This window comes from Bufo gargarizans, chromosome 6 (assembly GCF_014858855.1).
Source record: "Bufo gargarizans isolate SCDJY-AF-19 chromosome 6, ASM1485885v1, whole genome shotgun sequence".
Taxonomy (NCBI): Eukaryota; Metazoa; Chordata; class Amphibia; order Anura; family Bufonidae; genus Bufo; species Bufo gargarizans.
Genome location: NC_058085.1, coordinates 18,290,270 through 18,318,185, shown reverse-complemented (window position 1 = coordinate 18,318,185; position 27,916 = coordinate 18,290,270). Strand labels below are relative to the sequence as shown.

The following is a 27,916-nucleotide window of genomic DNA, read 5'->3' as shown; positions in this document are numbered from 1 at the left end:
AAAAGACACCAGGTAGGAGAAGTGCTGCTGTTTAATGCGTGTGGAACAGGGTTACAAAACCAAGGAACGGAATACCTGTCGGGTTTCAGTCAGCGGATCCGGGATGTACCGGGAAAAACAGGCAGATCTCCACCTACCCATGTGACGGATGACGTGCGGAGGCGTCCCGTGCTTGGAAGCCGCTGAAGCCGCTCCGATGCGGAACGAATGTCCTGATATGGTTTTGGGGTCCACCCCCAACCCTGCGACCAGGGATCTGATGTGGGAGACAAACTGTGGCGTGGATAGGGGTTTCCCTTGGAATGGCAGCAACGGAGACTCTGGATCTGGAGATGGTGTGGAACCCAGGAGATGTTGGAGTACCACCACCGGACACCAGGCGTTCCCGGACTTGAAGAAACGGATCAGTATGGGAGGACCGGTTTGGGACGTCTTGGTGGAAGGCAGGCTTAATACCAGATGATCCTGGCTCCAGGATAGCTGCTTCTTTTTCAGGAAGACCGTCTTCAGGGAAGAAAATGAAAATTCTCCTGGACGAAGGAAGCCGTAGAAGCTTAGGTACATCGCGGCTTTGATGACCAGACTAGTGAAATGGCCAAAAGGATTGCCATCTAGGGATGCAGACAGCTGCCTAAACAGCTCACCGGAGACCGGCCGACGGGACGGGTTGGAGTCTTTACTGTTTTTCTCAATGCCCCTGAGCGTGGCCTTGACGGCTTGGGATGTGAACGCTGCGCGTACTTCTGGGTTCTGAAGGGCTAAGAAATGCTGCGCCCCGGCCAGGTACAAACGGATGGTGCTGGGTGCCAGCTTGAGGTTGACATGGCAATGGGCCATGAAAGCCATGATGTATGCAATGAAGGACATATCCTGTTGGGGATGGTCCCTGGAAAACTTCTGGAAGTGGTTCCAACCTGTGCCGTAGTTGCGAGCCGTGTTGACCGAAAGGGATCGGTGCCTGAGGTCCTCGGCGGTTGCCAGCAGAGACCTCAGTCCAACATCAGGTCGCTGAAACCGGGAATCCGGGCCCCGGTCCGGTCTGCTTCTGGACATACCTGAAAGAAGGTGTGAAAATTGAACCTCGATAAGGCATCGGCCGCCGTGTTGCTGGCACCTGGGATATGGGAACATGAAAAATGAAAGTTATGGGTCATGGCCAGCCAGACCAGTTTGCGCAACAGGGACATGACCCTGGCCGACTTAGCTCGGCCTTTGGAGATGATGTCCACAAGGTCCTGACTGTCAGATATAAACATGACGCTGGAATTCGCCCAGAGGTGACCCCAGACGGATGCGGCCGCCACGATGGGGTAACATTCCAGGAACGGTGATGAGCTGAGGGACTGAGGGTCGGAACTGACCTGAGGAGGCCATGGGCCAGCCAGCCACTGGGACCCGAAGATGGCCGCGAAACCCCGGGATGCTGCGGCATCGGCAAACACCCTGGTAGATGACTGGGACCATGAGGGGACAAACAGGCTGACCCCGTTCCAAGATAACAGAAAGCTGTCCCACATGCGCAAGTCTGCCATGGCAGCCCTGTCCAAGTGGACAATGCTGCTGGGTTCGGAGGCTGAGGGAAGGAGCGAGAGCAGCCGGGAAATGAAAGCCCTGCCCTGGGGCATGACCCTTAAGGCAAAGTTCAGCCGACCCAGGATGGACTGTAGCTCGACCTTGGTCACCTGGGAAGAGGTGATGGCCCTGGCCACGACTTCCCGTATCTGGGACAGCTTTGCCTCTGGAAGCCTGGCTTCCATTCTGTCTGAGTCCAGGACAATACCCAGGAAGGTGATGGAAGTGACCGGCCCCGCGGTCTTCCCCTGCGAAATTGGGATGGAAAGGGCGGCAAAGATCTCCAGGAGGGAGCGCAGCCCTGATGGCCGACATAGCGGAGGTTCTATGAGGAGGAAGTCGTCCAGGTAATGGATGACCGCTGGGGCGCTGCCGTGGTGGATCAGGATCCAGTGCAGGGCCTGCGCCAATTGGTCGAATAACCACGGGCTGCTTTTTGAGCTGAAGGTCAACCTGTTGGCAAAATAGAACCTGCCCTCCCACCTGATGCCATAGAACTGCCAAAGGTGAGGGGCAATGGGCAGCAGTTTGAAGGCGTCCGCTATGTCCGTTTTAGACAACCAGGCGCCCTTCCCGGCGCTAAGGATGAGGGCAATGGCTTAGTCTATGGACGCATAGGTCATGGAAAATTCTTCAGAAGGGATGAGCGAATTGATGCTGGGGATGACGGAATCATGGGGGGCGGAGCGATCGTAAATCAAACGTTTTTTATTTGAATCTTTTTTGGACACGATGCCTATGGGACTGATCCGCCAGCGAGAGAAAGGAACCTGGTTGAAGGGGCCCAGGAGGAACCCTTTCTTCACCTCAGAATTCAGGAGTTCCTGTACAGCGGTGGGATCTGACCTGGCTGACTGCAGATTGCCGCACTCCCAGTTGGAATGGGGTAGTGCCACCAACCCTGTGTCAAACCCGGAGCAGAGGCCAGTGATCAGGAAGTCCACGAACCCTGGCACCGGATGGTCCCGTAACAGGAGAGCCAGGAGGTCGATGTCGCAGTCGGCTAGTCATAGGCGCTTGTAAGCCTTCTTGGGACATGTGGACCTGGGGTGAGCCCTGAAGCAGATGGAGCAGATGTGCAGGGCCCTGCAACCGCTAAATAGACAGGAACCAAAGTTGAAGTTATTGCAAACTTGGCTGTTGCCAAGGTAGACAATGGGTCTACCCAACTTGTTGGTGGTGGAGGGACTGCGGGGGACCCCAGAGGGGCCTGGAATAGCCTTGTCTGGTTGGGCCGTGGCCGTTTGAGGACACCACTCAGTAGAGTGGAAAATCGACTGGCAGGTCGAACAAGCGGGGGCCCGGAGGCCGGCGAAATGCTGGCAGAACAACTCCATGTCCAGCATGGCCCAGTTGACGGAGAACTGGAACTGGGCAAGCGCGGCGGCGGCCTTGGCTGAGAAGGAGCGGTGGTAGTCATAAAAAGCCGTGCCGCCGTACTTGTGCCCAAGTCCAGTGACCCTGTGTAGATACGTGTCCAGCTCCTCCCGGCGGGCCGGGAAAGCGGAGCAGAGCACGTCTCTAAACAGGCCGAAGGCCAAAACAAACTCGACGACAGAGAGCTTGCGGTTGAGACGTCCATCCTTGGCCCGAAGGACCACCGAGACCTCCCCGCAGTCAAAAGTCTTGTTGTCTGCGGCATCGTGGGACGCAATCAGGATGGACGCGAGATTCACGTCCTTGCCCGCCAAGATGTCCCTCCTGATGTGGTCCGGTACCAAGTGCGCAGGAGCCACCACCGGAGCAGCCGGGGACGTACCTGGAGCCGGAAGCTGCAATAGAGGGGGATCGGAGACGGGGACCACCGCCTGGGAAGACGCCGGTGTTCTGGACTCCAAGTCCACCACCCTGGTCCTGATGTCGGCAATGGACAAGATGAGCGAATCCAAGGAGGCCTGCAACAGCACCAGGGACTGCTGGATGGCTGGGGGTGGATCTTCCCTTTCAGGAGCGCTGGGCTCGGTCATCAATAGGCGGTATAACTCGGCCTTCCTGGCTGACGCTGGGTGTCTGATGCCTCTCTTGGCCAATTCCGCAACGAGCCTCGGCACAGTCCATCTTCGGAGGGCAACTGGGCCGCCTTGGCTGGAGACTGACGTACCCGGGAGGGACAACGTGTCGTCGACGTCAGAGACCTGTGACATGGCTTCAACAATAGCAGAGACCTTGCAACACCTGGAATTAGAGACAACAATACGGCCGCTGGAGAGGTCATGGGGACGTGCACCCCAACTAAAAAGGTCGTGGATGAACGTAAAAGATGACGTACCTGGGAGCGTTGGGTCAACACCCTTGTCTTACCGTCAGAGGATGGACGGGAACGAACCGGCTGGACCTGAGGACTGGAAAAGTTAGGAGTGACATGAGAAAAATGCCGCGCGAGACTGGAACCATCGTGGGTGCGCGTGGACACAGCGTGGTGTTGTCTAATGTGGAGACAGGGAGACGTGGACAAAACATGGACCAGGAAGAAGGGCACCAGGAGGCGGAGACTAGGGACTGTGGTGAGGAGGGGCCTGGGAGTACCGAGACGCGTGGTGATGCGTGACCTGAAAGCACCGGCTGTCTACCGGGAAGGTGGCTGCACCTGAGGCCGATGAGCCCAGGACCGCCCCCGACGCTACCAGCCACCGTGGACGGAGAAGACACCCGAGCGCCTCGGGGCCCCTGGCAGGGAAGACACCTGAACGTCTCGCCTGAGATGGACAGAGGAGACACCTGAGCTCTTCAGGGTGCTGGGACAGAGAAGACACCTGAGCCTCAGGGTGCCTGGACAGAGAAGACACCTGAACGCCTCAGGCAAGGATGGACAGAGAAGACACCTGAACGCTTCAGGGTGCCTGGACAGAGAAGACACCTGAACGCCTCAGGCAAGGAAGGACAGAGAAGATACCAGAACGCTTCAGGGTACCTGGACGGAGAAGACACCTGGACGCCTTAGGGAAAGATGGACAGAGAAGACCCATGAACGCTTCAGGGTACCTGGACAGAGAAGCCACCTGCACGCCTCAGGCAAAGATGGACAGAGAGGACCCCTGAACGCTTCAGGGAACCTGGAGAGAGAAGACACCTGAACGCCTCAGGCCAAGATGGACAGAGAGAACACCTGAACGCTTCAGGGTACCTGGGAAGAGAAGACACCTGAACGCCTCAGGCTAAGCAGGACAGAGGAGACACCTGAACGTCTCGGGTTGAGAGCGAGAACACATCCCCGCGTGCCTCCTGGGAGGCAACCCGGGATGTCGGGAGGAGGAACTGCCAGAAGCAGCCCCAGATTACCTACCTGAACCCTCAAGTATGAGTTTTCCCGCGAGCGGCCGACAGCGATTTTCTGCAGGACCTAACCTGACGTCGGGAAAGTCGGAATAAGGTACGACGGGAACCACGAACGCTACTGGCACCTGGGAAAGGAACACACATGTGAACATAGGGAGCAACAAGGCCGGAGCCCCCAAGGGCCCCGCTGGGAGGCCGTGGGTAGGCCGGGGCGTGAAACGACCTGGAGCGCCACGGATCTGACCTGAATGTGTGTGACGGAGACCGTGGCGTATGCCAGCCTGGTAGGAGCGGGCCTGGGGGTGGACATGCCGGGCCAGGCACGGCGACCTGAATGGGGCAATGTGGGACGTGGAGGGGGTGTGGCCCGTGAATTGCCCATCTGGCCACCTGTGATGGGCAATTTACCGCGTGCCAGGGCTCAGACCACCCAAATGTTGGTCATGACCAGAGAGCCGTCCCAGGCCGGGCCTGGAGCGGGATGTGGCCTGCCTGCAACTGCAGGCTGGCCAGCATGGATCCATGGCTGCCGGAGCCATGAATTGGGAGGAAGCTACCCGGCTAACTAGTGGGGGAGTAAAGCGCCTGGCCCAGGCAACATGAGTGACTGAGATGTGGCCGCGGGACAGCGCGGGTGGCGGCTGCCTGAGCACCCCGGCTGAGCAGACAGCAGCGGCAGCCCCACCGGGGTGGGAGGACAGGGTGCCCGCATGTCTCAGCCCCAACCGGGGGCATGGCAGCCGCCAGCCGAGACAGCCCCGGCCAGAGTGTGGGAGGCGGGCAGCGGGTGGGAAGCCCGGCCGTGGCAGGGGATTGGGCTCCCCTCTGTGCGGCCCCCCCCCCCCCCAGGCGGCCAGCGTGCGGCCGTGAGCAAGTTCCGAGGCGCCGCGCATGCGTCCTGCCTCTCGCGAGAGGACGGGCGCCCCCGGACGGCGGAGAGGGGAGCCTGCGGCGGCCGAAGGCAAATGGAGGAGCGGGCCAGCGGTCGGCCACGGCCCAGCAGACGGAAGACCGGAGCCCACCACGGGAGCGCGTGGTGATACTTACCTGGGGCGCGTCCTTACCGGAAGTGGCGTGCTTACCGGAAGTGACGTTCACATGAAGTGCTGGTCGGCGGACGCGGTGATGGTGAGCTGTACGAGGGGGTTTAAGTAAGGGGACCTGGCCCCTCCCACAATAACAGGCTGCATGCAGCCTTAACTATTAATCACAGGTGCATATCCATCAAGCAAACATGGTTGATAATAAAATGGCTGCACAACCTTTCACATACAAACAATAGAGCTGAGAAATGGGGATCATTCTAAATTAAAGTGGTATTATACCTACTAGAAATCAAAAGTGTATCGGTCCCATCTAGCAGGCATCAAGGTAGCTTACGCAAATGGGTACCTAACACTAACAAACCGCCTCTCTTGGACTTGCCTAAGCCTACAATTTTCAGGGCAGTGTAGGAACCACTGTTTGCATGTGAAATGTTGTGCAACCATTTTATTATCAAACATGTAGATGCAAGTCATCCTTCTTACTTGCATAGAGTATAATATAATATATTCAGGGGTGTAGCTATAGGCTCATGTGTCCTGGTGCAAGAGTTCAGCTTGGTCCCCCTTCCCTCAGTGCTTTGTGGCCAGGGGCAGGGAAGCACATAGCCTTCGTGCTGCCTGAGGCAAAAAATTATAACTGCATCCCCTGCCCCATGCCAAATTCTTGACCTTACCCTTTCCCTCCAGCCAGAGATGTAACTTGACCTGCATGAACTTTGTATAGTACCGGTGTCTCCTTATGTGGCACAAGGGTCTTTGGGCCCTCTCAGGCTCCTAGGCCCAGTAGCGACTGCACCCCTTACAGCAGGGGTGGGGAACCTTTTTGCTGCCGAGGGCCATTTGGATATTTGTAACATCGTTCGGGGGCTACATGAATTGGTCCTGCAGGCTAGAGGTTCCCCACCACTGCCTTACAGATACGCCCCTGATATTATTGGATATTATTGGAAGTTGATTATTGGAAAAGCTATATAGGATTATGTTCATCAGCGCATATAATTCTAACTCGCCAACAATAATGTAGAGATGAGATCTTCAGCAGCATGATATGTTTAGGGACATACAGAAAGCAAGTAGGAGTAGCTGGTGGGGAGGGATCTTTGTTTTTGTATGGCAGTTTTTGCTAAATTCTTACTGAATCAGATTAGTTTAGAATCCATTTGCTCATCTTTACTCTGAAGGTATTAATTTTAGGGACTCGTCTAAAGTTTAGAAAATGAGTCTCTGAAACTAATCACTTGAAAACCGTGCCCAGTGCATTTAATGTCAGTATTAGCAGGGAAAACCATGAAGAAGGTAGAGGACTGTGGATAACATGACACTGGGAGGACGTGGGGAGGGGGCAGAGTCTGACAAAGAACGATTATAGACACAAGTCACTAACGCAGTGTGATAGGAACACTAAAGAGAGGAAATTCCTCTAGGGAAAGTATTAAGGGAGTGAGGGGATGCTCAAACTGTGCTTAAAGTGGTTGTCCCACCTCACTTGTTCAGCTTGTCTGTCAGCCTGCTCTGCGCTTCATTTTTTTATTTCTTGCCTTCAAGGCTGGGCCCCCACCCTGACTTTTCGTGACACCACATCTGCTCTTCAGCCATGTATGCTCACTTCCGATGCTTGTCTGATTAGTAGAGCGGGGTTGGCTATCATTCAGACAGCCTGAGCCCACCCAGCCTTAGAGTCGGTAAACCAGGTTTATTTGGTCTCCTTGCTAAGAAGGTGTGGTGGCTCAGTTGGTAGAGTGCATGGGTTTATCTATTAGATTCTACAGTGCAACCAGGATTTTTTTTTTTTTCAGCCCATTTGGATATTTTTTTCAGCTCCCCACTACATTGTGTGCAATTTTAAATGGTGGAATTGGAAAGCGCAACTGTTCCTACAAAAAAAATAACCCCTTTTTAAGGCTAAATGAACATAAATATAAAAAAGTCATGGCCCCAGGAAGGCAGGGAGTGAAAAATGAAAGCAAAATATCTGAAAATCACAAGGTCATCAAAGGGTTAAACATGTTGCATTATAGCACAAACATGTTACAGCAATTTTATATCCATTTTATTAAACACATAGTTCAAAGAACTTTTACAACAAACTCTGCATTGTTATATTGTTTTAGTGGACATATTAGTACATGTTTCTGTTTCAAGGACATTTTAGTACACAGTTTTCATTGATTTCCCACTGATAATAAATGCATAGTTCTAAGACATTTCACTCCATTCTTCCCAAAGAAAATTGTCAATACTAGTGTGGAGTGTGTTTGTAGAAGTGAAGAGACATTTATTTGTGCCACTGTCTTTAAATTACAAAAAACACACTTGCCATTTTGCTTGTACTGTTAAATAATCTGTCTGTACCAAACCCTTGACTTTTCATTTTTAGGCCTCATAATGAAATGGAAGAGAGCAAAATGAAAGACCCACGCCTCGTACTCTCAGAGTCAGAATGTATGTAGTACCAGCAGTATCGGTACATGCCAGGAGTAGTAGTAGTTGGCCACAGTTCTCCCTGGCTCCTAATATTATTGAGGACACAGAGGATAGAATTGTGGACTGGATGGCTCAGCGTTTAGACTACCATGAGGAGGGGATTCGGAAGAGGAGGGGAACCCCATGCATAGTTGTGTTTGTGGTGGTAGGAGTAGTGGCACCTGTAGCAGCGCTGGTGGTGGTAGGAGCAGAGGTGTAACTCAAGGCAAGTATAAAGCAGGTAATCTGGAGGGGGCTAGGAAGCCCATGATGACATATCACAGTTTTCATGGCGGGGAGGTTGAGGACTATTACAATGATTGTGTGTTGGACAGGATCTGGGAGCTAGATCAGGGAGCTGAGAAGAAGGTAACATCAGAGGAAGAGGATGGTGGCAGTGGCAGCAATACAGAGTGAAGGCAACATACCGTTAGAACCTCCCAAAACCTGCCAGGGCCAGATCTACTTCTAGTATTGTCAGCTTGGGAACTGGTGATGCTGATAATACTGTTGTCCCAGACTCAAAATGTGCCAGACCTAAAGCTATCTCTGTGTGGAGTGTGCAAGTATTTCCTGTCTGGCAGTTTTTCTCTACGGTGCTGGAAAACAAAAGCAATGCCCTGTGCAAGATCTGCTAGATTAAAATAAGCCACGGGATTGACCGAGGGGGCTTCCAGCTACCACAACAAGAGTGTCCTCCTTCTCCCGTTCTCCTTTGTGGTAGCCAGACGGCATCCATGTGCAGTACTGTGTCCAAGTCATCAGTTACTGCTTCTCCTGCTCAGACTATGCCTCCTCCTATTCTGTCCCACCATCAGCCATCGATAATGGAATGTGTGGCCAAGAAACAACTCTGCTTGCACAAGTTGCTTGTGGTGCAGTCTCTGTGGTACCACATTGTGGATTTTTTTGTCTTTAGGGGGCTAATGGCATGTGCTCAGCCTCACTAGAAGTTATCTAGCTGGCATTGTTTTAAAAAAGCCATCCCTGATTTGTACTCTCAAGTGGCGGTGATTGTAGTCCACTCTGTGCACAGCAATGTGCACACAATGGACACCTGGAGCAATGGTTACAGACTGGAACAGTTCATGCCTTTCACAGCCCATTAGATCAATGTTTACAGGCATGGCTGTGATTGGCCAGAGCAGCATGTGACCCAGGCTCTATATAAGCTTGAGTCACGTAGCGCTGCACGTCACTCTGCTGTTACAAGTGTAGGGAGAGGATGCTGCTGGAATTGTGATTTCAGGGAGAGAATAGGAGAGAATTTAACTCCGCGATCTACCTAGAAATAGTTGTGTGGCTGCAGGGCACAATCGTTTTACCCTGCCCCGAGGCCATTGACCAAAAAAATAAATAACTTTTATAATTCTGTTAGTTAGGTGGGTGGCGGCGGCCAATTTATGCATGCTCTGTGCACCAGCACTGCATCTGAGCTTTTGGGACATTGCAAATCACCATTTTTTGGGGGAAAACTACAACATCTGGATTAGTCAGTGTGCAATTTAAGGTAGAAATACACCCATTTTTTCAAAAAACAGTATTTTCCAGATCTGCAAGTGTTAAATTCAAGTTGAATATATACAGCTTTCATATTCTGTTAGCAAAAAAATACTTTTTGGGCAATCTACAACATCTTGATTAGTCAGTGTGCAATTTAAGGTAGAATTACACCAATCATTTTCTGGGGTTTGAAAAACACACTTTTCCCCACGCCTTCACATCGGCACTTACCTGGAGGTTGGCCCGCCCTCTCGGGGACAGGAAACTATTAGCAAGATCAGCCAATAAAGGGCCCCCTCCCTCTTACCTCTCCAGTTGTTTCCTGTCCCTCAGAAGGTCGGGATCGCGAATCAGCAGCTCGCGCGGCCTTCATGTGAATATTGCCGGAGGGCCGTTGCAGGAGGAGGGTTCGCGGGATGTTGCCTTGTTCCATCCCTCCCTCCTCTCGGGGTAAATCCGGCGGACGCTGGTGACCCCGGGCTATATATCTCCCGTGTCCTGGACTCTGGGGGGCGTTCCTGGCCTGAGAACGCTTTCCCATGTGACTCCTCCGTGCGCCGTGCTGATTGGGCAAAGTTACATCGGCACGCACGGGGGCAGGGCTATGACGCAACCAGGAAGTAGAAATACAGAGCGGGCTGCCAGCGTTTCTAGCAGCCATCAAGCTCTGTCCTCCGGCAGCATGTCCCTGCAAACTGGATCCGAGGCCCCTCACAAGTCCACAGATGCTCCCAGGCCCTCAAGCCCGGTAAGCCTCCTCCCTATTATTATTATTAGTATTGCTTAAGGGACACTCAGGTGTAATTTTCTTGACTCCCTCTACACTTCTCTTTGGTGGCGGTTTTTTAAGTATCCCTCAAATACTTACTATGGCACTTTAAATTATGTCTCATAGGGGATAGACGTCTCAAAAAAGGAACCGTCTATCAAAAAGAAGTGTCCTATCTGCAAAAAAAGCGCTTTCTAGTTCTCACAAGAAGACCTTATGTCAAAAGTGCTGTGATAAGGTGGTTTCAGATGAATCCCCTTCACTTATTGAGAGTCTTTAGAACCATTATTAAAGAGGAAGTGGGGGCTGCAGTAGAAGCAAAAATGTCTACTGTTCCGCCAAAACCCTCTACGTCAAGTACTTCCATTATTGAGCAAGATTCGGACGTAGACGAAGGGGAAATTACTGCCGACTCAGACTCGTCTATCTCTGGGGACGTCTATAGGAAGCCTCTTTGTTCTATTGAAGAGACATATTCATTACTAAAAACCATCCGGGCCACAATTAATTTAGAGGCACCTAAGGAACCGCTATCGGTGCAGGACCAGCTGTTCGCAGGCTTGGCGGACAAGAAAAAACGTGTCTTTCCTGTCCACAGCAGTATTAAGACCTTAATTCTTAACGAATAGAAAGATCCTGAAAAACGACAGGCGGCATCAAGGATTTTTAAAAGAAAATATCCCTTTTCGGAAGAGGATTCAGTTACCTGGGACAAGACCCCTAGGGTGGATGCATCAGTGGCAAGAATCTCAAAGAAGACAGCACAGACCCAATGGATAAAAAATGTGAGAGTCTGCCTAAAAAAACATGGGAGTCCTCTACTGCGATTCTAAGACCCGGAATTTCGTCGACTTATAAGGCCAGAACCTTATCCTTGTGGTTAGGTCAGTTGGAAGAACACATCGAGGCAGGCACCCCAAGAGAAGATATTCTAGCCTCTATCCCCATGTGGAAACGGGCCACAAACTTTATGGCAGACGCTTCTGCAGACATAGTAAAACTGTCAGCCAGTACAGCTGCCTTGTCCAATGCCTCTCGTAGAGCCATCTGGTTAAGAACCTGGTCGGGGGATACGGCATCAAAGAATAAGTTATGTGCCTTACCTTGCGAGGGGGATAGAGTGTTTGGCACAGCACTCGATGATATATTGGAGAAAGCGTCAGATAGGAAAAAAGGCTTTTCCACGGAATCCAAGTTCTTTCATCAGAGACGTTCCTTTCGGCCCCAGAGACGTGGTAGACCTGATCAAAAGAAAAAAGAATCAGGGGCACCGTGGCAGTCATCTAAAGGAAGAGGGAAGGGCTTCCTATTTAATCCCGAAAAGTCTTCCCGGGCCACTACTTCCCAATGACGCCAGAGGAGCAGTAGGGGGAAGGCTAACGCATTTTTATTCAGCTTGGGTGAAAATTCAGGCCTCCTCTTGGGTACTGGGGGTTATAAAAGAAGGCTACTGTCTGGAATTAATCCACATCCCCCCCCAGACCATTACATGGAAAACTCCAGACTCAAGGGAAAAAATCAGGAAGCGATGGACCAACAAATATTGCTCCTCCTGGAGAAAAGAGCCATCATTCCGGTACCAGTCGGGGAACAGAAGAAAGGTTTCTACTCTCCCATATTTCTGGTGAAAAAACCAAACGGTACCTTCAGGGCGATAATAAATCTAAAGACCCTAAACAGATACGTGGTTTACAAAAAATTCTAAATGGAGACAGTGAAGTCGGTGATCAGTCTTCTACAAAAAAATTGTTATATGGTGACAGTAGACCTGGCGGATGCCTACTATCACATCCCAATCCAGAAGAAAGACCAGAAGTTTCTGAGAATAGCGGTTTGGTTCCAGGGATCTCTCCATCATTATCAATTTCAAGTTCTCCCATTCGGCCTCAGCTCTGCCCCGAGATTGTTTACAAAAGTCATGGCGGAAGTAGCAAAATTCCTTCACCTAGCTGGAATTTCCTTCATACCATACCTAGAAGACTTTTTAATTACAGCCCCGTCAGAAAGTCTTCTTCGGTGCCACCTTCAAACAATTCTTTTTACCCTAGCCGACCTGGGTTGGATAATAAATCACCAGAAGTCCTGTCTTCTTCCCTCACAAGAAAAAATCTTTCTAGGTGTTCTACTGAACTCATGCCTTATGATCTCTTTTCTGCCGGAACAGAAACAAAACGGTTTAATTTCCAGTATCAAGAGTTTCCAAAGACAAAGGATAACCTCCTTCAGGGAAATAATGACAATATTGGGACTCATGATGTCAACAATTTCATGTGTAAAGTGGTCTCAGCACCACTGAAGGTTACTCCAAGCCTTCCTTTTAGAGAATTGGGACAAAAATCTATTATCTCTGAACAAGAAGATAAAAATCCCATCATATCTAAAGATGAACCTAACCTGGTGGACGAAACAGTCAAACTTATCCCGAGGGGTAGAGTGGAGACAGACGGACTTATTAGTCATCACCACCGATGCCAGTCAACAGGGCTGGGGGGCCCACATGAATGGGAAAATGACACAAGGGTCCTGGGAGACACAGCTACAACAAGCTTCATCAAATATGAGGGAGCTAAGTGCAGTCTGGGAAGCAATAATAAAAATTTCCCCTTATATCCATCTGAAAAACGTAAAAATCCTTTCGGACAATTCTACCACGGTAGCTTACCTAAACAGGGGAACAAGGGGGAACAAGAAGCCGCTCCCTGTCCCTAGTCACAAGGAAAATTCTAGATTGGGCCGAGAAAAACCTAAACTCTCTATCGGCAGCCCACGTAAGAGGGAGAGAAAATCAATTGGCGGACTTCCTAAGCAGGGATCGACTACAGCCGGGGGAATGGAGCCTGAACCATCAGATCTTTGCCCAGATTTGTGCCAGATGGGGCATTCCAAAAATCAATTTATTTGCGACAAGGAGAAACGGACAAGTAGCGGGCTTCTTTTCCCTATCTCTCTTCTTTTCCCTCTCTAGACCGACCCCTTGCAGTGGATGCCCTGTCATCACCCTGGCCTCAGGATCTTCTTTATGCATTCCCACCCTTTCCTCTAATACCCAAGGTCATTTCCAAGATCCTGGAAGAGAAGGCTCAGATTCTCCTGATCAGACCCTACTGGCCCAGGAGAACGTGGTTCTCTACACTGAAAAACCTAGCAGAAGAATACTGGTTGCTACCACCCCGACCAGATCTGCTTCTCCAGGGACCAGTAATGCATCCCAGAGTCAGCCAGCTTCGCTTGACAGTCTGGAAACTAAAAGAAGAATCCTAAGAGGAAAAGGGTTCTCAGAGTCGGTAATCTCCACGCTGTTGCAGAGTAGGAAACCGGTAACGTCTAAAATCTATTTGAGGACCTGGGAAACCTTTTTACGTTTTAGGAACGACAAGTGGGATCCTTCCAGTGAGTTAGAGGTGATCCTGATCTTAGACTTCCTTCAGACAGGGCTTGATAAAGGTCTATCCGTAAGTACCATTCGAGTCCAAGTAGCAGCTTTGAGTGCTTTTCTAAATATCAAACTTTCCCATTTGAGTGTAGTCAAAAGATTCCTTAAAGGGGCAAGTAGAATTCGCCCTAGGCTTAGATCTTCTGTCCCTCCTTGGGACTTGAATCTGGTCCTATCCAGGCTAATGCTTACACCCTTTGAACCCCTCTGAGAAATCTCATTGAGAGCATTAACACTCAAAACAGTTTTCCTATTAGCAATCACCACTGCAAGAAGAGTAGGAGAAATCCAGGCTTTCTCTATTTTGCCTCTATATCTTACGGTCTTAGATGACAGGATTATATTAAAACATGCTCCAGAGTTCCTTCCCAAGGTAGTGTCCAGGTTTCACTGTCAACAGGAAATCACTCTCCCCTCCTTTTGTTCCCAGGCGACATCAGATAAGGAAAAATTGTTTCATAATTTGGATGTTAGAAGGTGCGTACTTCAGTATTTGAGTGCAACGGAAGTTTTGAGGAAGTCGAACCAGTTGCTAGTACAATATCTGGGACTTCACAGAGGCGAAGCAGCCAGCAAAAGGCCTGCATTACGTTAGCCTATGAAACTGAGGGGATTGCTCCACCTCCTTCACTGAAAGCTCACTCCACCAGAGCATTGTCAGCATCCTGGGCCGAAGGTGCCTCAGCTTAATTGGAAGATATCTGTCGCGCAGCGACATGGTCCAACCCGTGTACTTTCTTTAAGCATCACAAGCTGGACGTTTCCACCAATAGAGACTTGTCCTTTGGCCGCAAAGTCTTATCTGCGGTAGTCCCACCCTAGTTAGGTATCCTATGTTATTCCTCCAGGTAAGTGCCGTTGCGGATGCGTGGGGAAAATATATAAGTCGCATTGGCGACCATTTTGATCGCCATCTGGAGCCCTGTGGCGGTATGTAAAATCTCTGAATGTAACCCAAATGTATTCAGGGTGTATCTCACAATGACATATGCATAAAAACTTTTTTGTGCCCAAACGACTGTTTGTTTAACAACTGAATTTGACAGCAGTATATAAGCCAGTAATTTCACACGTGCTGATGCTGCAAGGCCTGAAAATAGTGTTTTTTTGTCAAAAAAGACATAAATTACTCTTACCGGTAATTGGATTTGCTTTTAGCCTCCACAACGGCACGGGATTCCCACCCAAAAAAGTGTCCAGTATGTAGATAGTTCTACATATATTTTGCTATCAAAATACTCTTTTGATTAAATAGGAGTAGTTACCTTTTTTTTTTTTTTTTTTTTTTGGAGCACACTATGAAGTTTTGATGTGCTTCTATTTTGAGTGAGTTTATCTCTGTTGTTTATGTTTATACCTCATTAAATTACTCCTTGTTTTCATGCCTATTCTGAGTCCTAGGTTATTAACTGGAGAGGTAAGAGGGAGGGGGCCCTTTATTGGCTGATCTCGCTAATTGTTTCCTGTCCCTGAGAAGGTGGGCCAACCTCCAGGTGAGTGCCGTTGTGGAGGCTAAAGGAAAATCCAATTACCAGTAAGAGTAATTTAAGTCTTTTTTGACAAAAAAACACTATTTTCAGGCCTTGCAGCATCAGCACGTGTGAAATTACAGGCTTATATACTGCTGTCAAATTCAGTTGTTAAACAAACAGTCGTTTGGGCACAAAAAATTTCGTTGGCAGCCTTTGATGCAGATGTCATTGTGAGATACACCCTGAATACATTTGGGTTACATTCAGAGATTTTACATACCGCCACAGGGCTCCAGATGGCGACCAAAATGGTCGCCAATGCGACTTAGAATTTACAAATGGCGACAAGACTTCAGTTATTTCTATCGTTTTTTGTGAGCCAAATTGAGGAGAAAAGCCTACTCTCGGATTAGGTATCATGAATAAATCTGCACCTGTTCTGTGGGTTTGACCTGCACCTGCTTTGGGCTGACAATAACTGACAAAATAAGTGAAGTGTGAACTAAGTCTAATAGTGCCGCACAGTCATGTTTTCTGCACTACTTTATTGTATCGTATATGGATTGTATCCATGTCCTTATTTTGTTCCACTAAAGAGTTATTAGGACACCTGCAGGGGCACGCAGCATTATTATTTTTTTCTTTACTGATGGATGCTGTATAGGGATGAGCGAACCCAAACTTTACAGGTTCGGGTTCGGCGTCCGGGCAGTGGAGGAATCCTATTATGGATTCCATTATAACAGAATAGAACGGAATTCTATGACTGAATGCAGTCTATGGCCAAGCTTAACAGATCCGTCTGGTTTCAGTTATGCAGGACTTTGTTTTTCGTCCTGCATAACGAAACCAGACGGATCCGTTATACTTGGCCATAGACTTCTATTATGACGGCTCAAAACTGAATACCTCTTAAAGGCTTCCGTTCTGCATTCCGTCATAGAATTCCATTGTATACCTTTATAACGAAATCCATAACAGAATTCCTCCACTGCCCGAACACCAAACCCTAACCTATAAAGTCCAGGTTCGCTCATCCCTAATGCTGTATGTTTTTTTTTTTTTTTCTTGGTTTTGCAAAGGCCTCTTTCAGACGGGCATTGCGGGAAAAGGTGGCGGTGTGTTGCGGAAACATGCATGATTTTTCCGCGCGAGTGCAAAACATTGTAATGCATTTTGCACGCGCGTGAGAAAAATCGGCATGTTTGGTACCCAAACCCGAATTTCTTCACAGAAGTTCGGGCTTGGGATCGGTGTTCTGTAGATTGTATTATTTCCCCTTATAACATGGTTATAAGGGAAATAATAGCATTCCGAATACAGAATGCATAGTACAATAGCGCTGATTGGGGTTAAAAAATAAATAAATATTTTTTTAACTCGCCTTAATCCACTTGATCGCGCAGCCGGCATCACTTCTGTCTGTCTTCTGTGCTGTGTGCAGGAAAAGGACCTGTGGTGACGTCACTCTGGTCATCACATGGTCCATCACATGATCTTTTACCATGGTGATGGATCATGTGATGACCGGAGTCATGTCACCACAAGTCCTTTTCCTGCACACAGCACAGAAGACAGACAGAAGAGATGCCGGGCTGCATTATCAAGTGGATTAAGTAACTTTTCACATGTGTCCGCAGCCTCTACTATGGAAAGAGTCATACGTACCTGCTACCCTTAGCTCTGGTTATGTGTGCCAGCTCCTGTGTGTCCATCTTCCAGTAAATGTTTGCTCCCTCGCTGGCACAGACATGGTCACCTGCTTTACTGCAGCCAATGACTGGCTTTAGTGGTGATGTGCTTCTTGTGGACATGTTATCCCTGAATCCAGTCATTGGCTGCAGCAGAGCAGATGATTATGTCCATTTCGAGTAGGTAAACAAGCCATGGACCGAAAGAACTTTGGCTTACCGGCTTCACAGCCCTGGGGCGGCCAGCAAGGACAACAGGTGCACAAACAATGTAATGTTATATATACACACAATGTAATGTTAGGGATAGAATATAAGGGCTACTCTCCCTGCATTGCAAACTGGTTGGAATAACGAAGCAATCAGATTGGATTTATACAGGAGACCTGCAGATATTTGGGTCAGATAACTCCTCCTGTCCGGTCATTTTTGGTCATCTTCTGAGGTCATATAAAACCTTCCACACGACTTCTCCAACCGTCTGATGACTTCTACAATATTTATTTCACAGCTTGTGAATTCGGGTGAAGATCTGAACATTATATATGTTACAGAGACGTATGTGAGGGGTGATGAGCAGAGTACAGAGGACATTCCTACAGATAACCGCCCAGGTGAGTAGTGACCACTAAGTAAACCAGAGAAGTCTCTAAGATTCTGCTTATACAAATTAAAAAAATAGATATACTGTGCAATGTGGGAATAATGATATTACAATTATTATTATTGATGAGTATATATGAAAGTATAAAGGAAAAAACATAAATATCACATACGGAGAGACTTGTAGACAATAACAATTACTAATAATTAGTACTAATAATAAAAGTTACTCCCAAGACCATTTGGTAACTAAACCACAAATTCCTATCCCTCTACAGTACAGTGTAGTTACTATACAGAGGTCTTCTCATGTCTCTCCAGTCCCCGTCTTTGCTCTGGCCCCTCCAGGTCTTCCTCTCCTCTCCCCTCCCCCCTAAATATGGCTTGGACACATCTTTTTAGTGGTTCCTGTTGGGATTTTCCAGTATTTTCCTGCCCCACTAGCCATGTACCACCTACTGGACAATTGTCAGCCATTCTTTAGATAACTGACAATTACAGTAGCTTTGATTTGCTAATGGTCCTTTGTCCAGATAGACAGTACTCGCTCACACTGGCCTTGAGAGGACAAGTATAGGCTCTAATTACCAGGAAGTTGCTGAGAACAGGATACCAATACAATATATGGCTTACGGTATTTTCCTACAAATTCTTAAAAATCAGTATTAATCTGTATTTCTTACACGTGCAGAAATAAATTCACCTACACGCCTTATCATTCTATCAATAGGGTTATTAACTCATTAGTGACCACCCATAGACCTTTTTACTGCGGTCACTAAGGGACCTTAGACTGTGCCACTGCTTTCCTACGGCGGCCCAATGTAAACAATGCACGGGTCCCCCGTGCAGCAGAAAGTGGGGGCCTGGCTCTCCCAGCCCAGACTGGCAGGAGTGCCGATCCGGGCTGTTTAACACTTTACATGCTGCAGGCAATGGCGCCTGCCGCATGTAAAGTGCTGACAGAGGGATCGTGGGGTGCCGATGTGTGTGTGTGTAGGTTGGCTGGGGTCTCGTGTAGGCCCCAGACTAGCCTTGAGTAATTTTCAGCAGGCTGGTCAATGTCAGAATAGCACTGACATTAAAATGCAATGCACTATAGGGATAATGCATTGCATTTATAATGACACGAACTGCATAAATATCACATAAATTACCCCCTACAGTGAATGCCATAAAAATAAAATATATATACAGAATTGCTCATTTAGTCTTAGTTGCCACAGAAAAAAAATAATAACAAGCGATCAAAGAGCTCCATTTAATCCAAAATTATACCAATGAAAAATACAAGTCGTGCCACAAAACAAAAATCAAGCCCTCCCACAACTCCATAGAAATAAAAATTAAAAAGTTATAGGTCTTGGGAAGCGGCAATGCAAAAACTTTTTCTTTAAAAAAATAAGGGGGGTTTTATTACAAAAAAGTAGTAAAACGTAAAACAAAATGACATGTATTTGGTATAACTGTAATCGTACTGACCCACAGAATAAAGATATGTTTTTTATACCAAAAAATGAACGCCATAAAATGTATAGCGTAAAAATACAGTGGCAGTATTGCTGTTTTTCCCATCTCCCTCCCAGAAATTTTTTATAAAAGTTAATCAGAAAGTTATGTGTACCCCAAAATGGTGCCATTAGAAACTACAACTTGTCCTTTAAAAAATAAAGCCCTTATAAAGCTATATAGATGGAAAAATAAAAAAAAGTTATAGCTCTTGGAACAGTACGATGAAAAAAAGGAGGAAAAACGCTTTGTTAATAAGACCCAAAACAGGCGGGTCACTAAGGGGTTAATGATTGTCTGTGGAATGTTCTGCCATGCTGAATGCATTTGGGCAAACAAATCATCAAGATCTGCTGTTTATATCTAAAGGTGCATTTACACCAACAGATTATCTGACAGATTTTATGAGCAATCATTGGTCAGACGGCCGTTGGTATCTGGTGGGACCGTCCATCGCCCTTTTGTATCAGTATAAATGGTGTCAGTGTGCAGTATAATAAATCTTCTACATTAAATACCAAGTAATACTGGATCACATATTATTGAACATTCCCTAATTGACTCTTCTGATTGATTCATCAGAATTACACCTGAAATTAATTTCAAGAAATAGTTCATCTGTAGTGATAGAATTTTCATTATCATTGGATGGTGTTTATATATGAATCGCAGGCACGAAAAAAAAGGAAGATTTTATGGAGCGTGCCATCCAGTTTGTGAGAGTGACAGGACTCTGCTTCCTACTGTCCATTCCACTCTCCTCCCTCCGAGTCCAGCTGCTGTATCTGTCATCCATTATAGCCCAGGTCTCATTCCCCGGCCTGCACTCTCCCCAGCAGCAGGTGTGATACAGTGATGTCATTGTACCTGCTGGGCTGAGAGGGAGAGCGCACAGACCAGAGATAATCCCCGGCCTGTGCGCTCTCCTCAGCTCAGCAGGAGAGATGACGTCATCACATCATGTCTGCTGCTGGGAAGAGCATGATGTGCTCGGTATTACTTTATAAATTTTATTCATAGTATAGGAGCCCTACTGCTATAAGGGGGACACTAACGGGGCATAACTACTGTAGAAGGGGACACTAAGGGGGCATAACTATTGTGTGGGGGCACTAAGGGGGCATAACTACTGTGTGTGGGGGAACTAAGGGGAAGCATTATTGTAAGGGAAATAACTACTGTTTGGAGACATCAAAGGGGCATTTTCATGAGGGCACTAAACAGGAATTTTACTGTGAAAAGGACTCTTAGGGGAGATAACTATGGTGTGGGGAACTAAGGGGACATTTAATGCCTCTTGTCCAGCGCTAGAAAATGTTTTATTTATATGCATTTAAAATGACTGATTGGGTAGAGGTTGCAGAGAAGTTGCTCAAGGTGGGGGCCAACCTGGCCTAGTTATGCCTCTCGGTCTACTATTAGATCGTGATCTTTTTGGCCACCACTGTTTTAGTCAGTTAATTCTTGTATTTTGTGCCATACCTTTCTGTGGATTTTTTTTATTCTGAAATGTAATACAATTTCTATAGAATATTTTGGTATATTATTCTTCAATAATAAAATGCATTTTGTTCTTGGCAGGTGACTGTACCAGGAACTTAGAGAAACATCCGGTGTCTTCAGATTTTGAAGTAGATGATCGTGGTATCATACAAGATATATATGAAGAGCATGCCAATATCCAAGATATATCTTCAACCAATCACAGCAAAAAATTATTTGATCCTTTTAAACTGGTCCGATCTTCTGATTCATCACAGACTGTAACTCATAATAAAAGTCACAGAAAAGGCGTTAAACATCAAACAGCTCACTTAAGAGAGAAGCCATTTTCATGCTCAGAATGTGGAAAATGTTTTAAGCATAAATCAGCTCTTGATAGACATCATAGAGTTCACACCGGTGAGAAGCCATTTTCATGTTCAGAATGTGGAAAATGTTTTAACAGGAAATCAAATCTTGTTACACATCAGATAATTCACACAGGAGAGAAGCCATTTTCATGCTCAGAATGTGGAAAATGTTTTAACAATAAATCATATCTTCTTATACATCAGGTAATTCACAGAGGAGAGAAGCCATTTTCATGCTCAGAATGTGGAAAATGTTTTAACAATAAATCACATCTTATTGTACATCAGAGAAATCACACAAGAGAGAAGCCATTTTCATGCTCAGAATGTGGGAAATGTTTTAAGCATAAATCAGCTCTTGATAGACATCATAGAGTTCACACGGGGGAAAAGCCATTTTCATGTTCAGAATGTGGAAAATGTTTTAACAGGAAATCAAATCTTGTTACACATCAGAGAATTCACACAGGAGAGAAGCCATTTTCCTGCTCAGAATGTGGAAAATGTTTTAACAGTAAATCATATCTTGTTGTACATCAGATAATTCACACAGAGGAGAAACCATTTTCATGCTCAGAATGTGGGAAATGTTTTAACCAGAAATCAGCTCTTGTTACACATCAAAAAAATCACAGAGAGAAGCCATCTCCATGCTTAGCCCTTAAGTGACCACCCTTATGTGTTTTCATGGTAGTCAGTGTGGTTAACTGGCTTTATTCTGTGAGACACTCCTTTTTACAGGGCGATAAAACAGAAACTTGCTTTAAGTTACCAGAGTTGGCCGAGGTCTTGGAATGATGTTTGGGACCGCTGTAAGAGCTCCCCAAACATGTATTGTCTCCTGTATTGAATCAATACCAGTCATCAAAGGACAGATCCACTTAAAAGTGAAAGTTTATATTGTGTATATATATATATCCCCTATATATAGCAATGAATGATAGATACGGGCGCTCCCACTGGCAGTTTGAAAGTAATGAGGGACTATCCAATAGGGCTTAATAGAGATACCTCCCTACTCTAAGGTACGGTATCCAGACAGGGCCACCCCTTGCGGGGTAGGAACTCTGTATAGACAGGCAGGGCCGCATTAGCAATGGCCCCATCCCCAACCAGGGATTTTTTAGGGACATTGGTTCCCTGCATGGTCGACACCTAGCAATTACCAACGACCATACCTAAATACCAGCCTAGACGTGGTGCATCCTCTTCACAGCGCTCGGTTGATCCCAACCAGGGTTGTGTCGGAATGGTAAGACTGTTCCTTATCTCTTAAGCCATATTTATCATTATCACCATTTATTTGTATGTGGCGCTATGTTTTAACTATATTAGTAAAAGTTATATTTTAAGCTCCCTCATTACTTCTGTAACTATCTACCTATTCCAGCCCAGGTCTGTTCTACCTTTTACAGGAATTTTTAACATTAAAAACGTCAAATATGAGCTTATCAAGAATCAGCTCTTACTGGGTTTCATCAGTAATGTGCAAGTTCTCCCAACAAGTGACCCAGGTGAGGATTGTCTTATTACATAGAAGCCATTACTCGCCCTTCTAAAGGAATACTATCTTAATCTGTACACCATGACCAAAATGTACCTGTAGTTAAATCCACCAAGTGGGGTCCCCGTCACCCCTGTATTTGTAGAAGTCATGTGCTTCACTCATCTCACATGAATTTACCAGTGGGGGAATTCTTGGTTATTTTCTTCTTTGTATGTCCCACCAGATTTGGATTGTTTAAGTTTTATAATAGAAGACTTGATATAAAATATTTTTATTGGATATATAGAATTTTGGATCATTTTGTTTCCTATGTTTATTCTCATTCCTGTTATTGTATGGTGATACGGATATGATATGTTTTACTTGGAGTATCTCTAATATTCAGGCTGTTCCATGAGCTCCATGGGCGCAGTTACAGTTTTGTTTGGGTTTTTAATCGGATCTTACAGGATACCTCGGATGGAGGGAGGGGGATAATGATTCTTTCCTGTTTCTATGGATGGTTTTGGATGCTGCCCCTTAAAGGGGTATTCCCATCACCCACTTTAGCATTATCTTCAACTGCCTTTCTGGTCCTGCTTCCCTTACTGTGCTTGTTATGTGGGCAGAGCTAAGTATACAGGGATTAAACAGGGAGAAACTGAGTGATGTACTGAGTATATATATTATATAGACAGTAGTCATACCTTACCCTTCTGAAGCACTGGGGATCTTTCACATCCATATAACACTATACTTTCTGAGCTTTCATTCTCCCCAGATCATCCTTTGCCTGCTGCCTAACACTGCTTGCTATTGGGGTGACGGCAGTGTTTTGTGGATCCGCAATTTGCAGATGCGCAAAACACCTATGGACGTCTGATGGACCCTAACAGTGTAATAACATCAAAGCACACTGACAGCCCTGACAAGGGCTCCACTGTTCTTATTTTTTTACCTAACTGACAAGCAGAGCTCAAAAACTGCTGCTGAACACGTCCCAGAGCCGTCCTACTGAAGTAGATGCAGAGAGGTAGCCGGGAGCTACTGCACATGATCCTACCAGGTACACTCCTGAGAATCTAGCCAGGTTTATCACTAAAGCGCAAGGCCGGCCATCACTGCAGGATGGCACAGGTGGCCGTATCCCATGGAAACCAATTATAAACAAGCCAGGGAACAACGGAGGAAAATAAGGAATATGACGCAAAAAAGAAAACTATGGGTATTTGCATTTTTCATCAACTTTACATAAGGGACAGTGTGAGATATGATTGTTAAGATGGGAATACCCCTTTAATATATTCTGTAGGTGACTGCTTGTTTTGTGCACATAGTGGTCTCTACCTTGCCAGGCAGGGCCGTTATGGTGCAGAAGCTTCACTCGTCACATTTGGATGTCACACATTCCAAAATATATTTTAAAAGTGTCAAAATATTTAATAGAGCCGCTGAAGCAGATGGCAGCGTGAGTCGGTAGCTCCTCTGCTCCCAAGCGCTAAAACCCACTATTTAGCATGCGCCCGGACTCCAAAATGGTGAAATACGGGCGAGATAGGGGTCTGGACCCGACTGAATCCCCAAAACACCAAAAAAAAACAGCCGGTTATGCAAAGATTTCTCACCAAGAGAGACTATCAGCAGCCCGGAGCTGGTTCCAAGATGGCGACGGGTCTGTAAAAAGCACCACAAGACACACACAACAGCCAGGACGCGGGCGGAGAGGAGTCGGGGAGCACAAACATCTCCAGATCCTTTTTGACCAGAGACTTAGAACAAGCTCTCAAGCCTGTCCTGGCAGAACTGTCAGTTATTAAATCAGAGCTCTCCCACATAGGCAACCGTGTAGAGACACTAAAATTCACTTCAGCGGATTGTATGATGCATTCAGCTGCAATGGCTGACCGACTAGCGACGCACACGGAGGAAATAAACAGCCCTCACCATGATAGAGGACCAGGAGAATTGGAGTAGGCAGCGAAACATCCGAATAAAGGGACTTCCCGAAAGTTTGGCCGCAGAAGCACTCCATAAAGTTGCAATGGAAATATTTGCGAACCTCCTAGGCCAGGAGAGAGCTCAATCAATAATAATAGAGCATATACACAGGGCACTGAGGCCGGTGCCAAAGCCCTCAGAAAGACCGAGGGATGTGGTCTGCGCCATCCAGATCACAGGCTGTACGAGAACAACATCCTACCTGACTTTCCAGAAGACCGGCTCGCAGAGTTGTTGAGATTAGATGGGGATGATGGAAAGTCTGTGATTGCATGCGGGTGGGAATTGGGGCGAACTGGGGTTTGCAGGCCATGACTGACTGTGTGATCTTTCAGCATACCTTGTTGTACTAGGTGGTCCTGGACCCCAGTCATGCCATCGCCCTTGCGGCTATTGAAACTCCGCCGTGTGAGCTAGAAGTCCGCAACAATAGTTAATCGTGGCACTCAGGTCTCATGACCTATGTTTTTTAGGTTCTCTGTTTTAAGGTCATGATATGGGATCTTTGCTGCATGCTTTATTTCTCATGTATACCTAAGTCATTATAGCCTTAGTCCTCTGTGGGCCCTCTACTAACTAGAAAAAAAAGAATTTGAAACGCGCCGGTTGGTGTGTGCCTCAAATGTGTTTTCTTGCTGCGGATCCGCGTTAGGTGCCTTCGGATTAATAGCCGTTTTCAAACGACCGAGTAGGGATCTCCTATGACAACCGGAGGCACCCGGCGAGGACTCTCTAGAAGATAAAGCTCCCTAATCGGTCATGTTAGACCTCCATGTTATGTCCGGTTTGCAAGTTCACTTCCTGTTTTATTTTTTATATGGAGTGGATGGAGGTGCAGGGATCTTATGCTAGGCAATTCTATAAAACCTTTACCCCTGATCACATCTGCCCTCTCCTCTGAACACTATACAAGATTTAGCGATAATACATCTGATCACGGTGGGGTGAGCATCCCGTGGATATTCACAGGGCTGTCTAGTTAAGACAACGTAGAGGAGGACCAGTGTTTCGTCTAAGCATTCCTACTTCTGCAGTAAACTAAAAGAGTAGAGACTTCCTGCTCTCTTTCTCTAAATGATAGGCCTTTCCTCCTCTTTTGGTCCTACCCCCTTGTTCAATCCCCATCCGACCACCCTCCTAATCTTGTATCCCGTAGCTTCATTATTTACCACTGAATTCATCATCCGGGTGCTCAACCAAACCCCCCTAAAAACTCAGATTCTATCGTGTGTGGGTACTCAGTCTAAGCTTGAATGGCTGACATTTCGATTACTACCTTAAATGTTAAAGGTATGAATTCCCCCAACAAACGGGGTCAACTCGCTATCTTGTTACGTATCCTTAAATCACAGATAATTTTCCAACAGGAAACACATTTTAAACAAGGGAAAATCCCGAAGGTCCCTTTATATCCTTTAAAGAGATGGTATCACAGCTGCCACCCCTCGTCTGCTTTCAAAGGGGTGTCCATAGGTTTTCACCACTCGGTGCCCTTTAATCTACATCAGCAGCTTGGGGACGTGAAAGGCAGACTCCTGCTTTTCAAATGAGAAATAGCCTCCCAAAAAGTCACCCTAGTCAATTTTTATGCCCCTAATACCTCCACAGCTTCCTGGGTATTCAAAGCCCTGGACACGCTGAAGGCATTTGCAGAGGGCCCAGTGATATTGGGTACAGATCTTAACCTAGCAGACTCTTCAACAGGCAGATCTCATATCTCACAAAGACATCTAGGTAAACGTCATACTAAACTGCAAGCCTTGAATCTCATTGATGTCTGGCGTCACCTTAATCCCACTACAAGGGATTACGCCTTCTATTCGATTCCCCACACCTCCTATCAAAGGCTGGATTATGTCTTGCTCTCTGCTCCCCTTCTCCAGACTTGTAAGAGGGCTAAAATTGGTTCCGTAACGATCTCGGACCACGCCCTCTGTACAGTGTCTCTCACCCTGGCCTCCATTACACGCGAAAATTGGACATGGAGATTAAACGAGTCCCTGCTACATAATCCTAGTCATTGCGAGGGAATCAGAGAGGTTATTTCCTCCTACTTCGCTATTAATACTACGACAGACTGCAAATATCCCATTGTATGGGAAGCGCATAAGGCAGTTGTCACAGTCGTATTGTTGTTGGACCATGGCGCGGTTGTCATGCAGACTGGTTGCCACGGGCAACGTGTAGTTTACAGTTTGCACATGCACTTCTACTTTAAGGTGTGCCTCCCTGCTGTTTGGTGAGCAAGGGGTTAATCTTCTTGCTAGTGGGGATTAATTTGTTTCCTGGGTGTGGCCGCAAGCTTGATATAATCCTGTGGCTTGCTGGCTAGGAGCAGTTGTACTACAGCCTTGCTTGGTGTTGGAGCTTTGCTCCTTGCCTGGGTGTTTCTGCGCAGTCCTGGAGGGCCACATTATGGAACATAAATTGTCCTCCCTTATGTACCCGCCATGTACCTTTACCCTCACTTGTATGTGTTGTGTGGGTTTATGTTCTGGGTGTGTGTAGCATTTTGTTGGTTGTTACATGTCTGGGCTGTTGTTGGTGTTGATCCCTGCATGTATGCTATACTTCACCCGGTATGTTGATTCTTCCGGAAGGGGGTTGGTTTCCCGGAGGGGTGAACCATTTGCCAGGTGGTGGACTTGCTGGAGTGCTGGTTCCCATGTGTCAGTATGTACTGCATCTGTATGGAGTTTGGATTGCTGTGCGTCTGTTTGGGTTCCAGTTAACTTCTGGTGTGTAAGTAACCAGGTTTACTGTTGCGGTAGGTAAGTAACCAGGTTTACTGTTGTTTTGGTGCAGTTGTTTCTGGCCACTGGTTACTTGCCTGTCATTTCACTGGGGGTGCTTTCCCTTGGTTGCTAAGCCTGTAGAGACTCTGGTTCATCCGTGTCTTGGATGAACCTGGTTGTCTCTTGTCCTTGTCTCCTAACCTCAGGGTTCGGAGGTTCCAGCATATGGGCCCTCCTGCCTTAAGGGTCGGCTCATACAGTTAGGAGAACAGGGCCAGATTTAGGGAAGCTTTAGGAGGTGACCACCTCCCTTTTCTTGGCAGCCTGGCCTAGCTGCTACACCCTCATTCCTTTTACATTGTACGGTGGGGGGTTTTCCCCACTCCCCACCGTAACAGCAGTGGTGAGGGGGAGCTTCATTAACTAGGTGCTAAAGTGAAAAGGGAGAAACAAAAAGTCATTGATTCCCTGCTGGCACAAATAGCAACAATGGAAAGACTTTATAAA

The 27,916-nt window shown here is 47.1% G+C and overlaps 1 protein-coding gene across 1 annotated transcript; it reads left to right on the top strand.

The window, feature by feature from the left end:
* Positions 1 to 12,157: 12,157 nt before the first annotated feature.
* Positions 12,158 to 26,893, top strand: LOC122941893 (oocyte zinc finger protein XlCOF22-like). The gene is made up of 7 exons (XM_044299390.1): positions 12,158 to 12,269; positions 12,794 to 13,057; positions 13,681 to 13,909; positions 13,997 to 14,081; positions 15,540 to 15,555; positions 17,783 to 17,839; positions 20,919 to 26,893. Exons 1-7 carry the CDS (start codon positions 12,158 to 12,160, stop codon positions 21,857 to 21,859), a joined length of 1,704 nt encoding a protein of 567 aa, XP_044155325.1. The 3' UTR covers positions 21,860 to 26,893.
* The last annotated feature ends 1,023 nt before the right edge of the window (positions 26,894 to 27,916 follow it).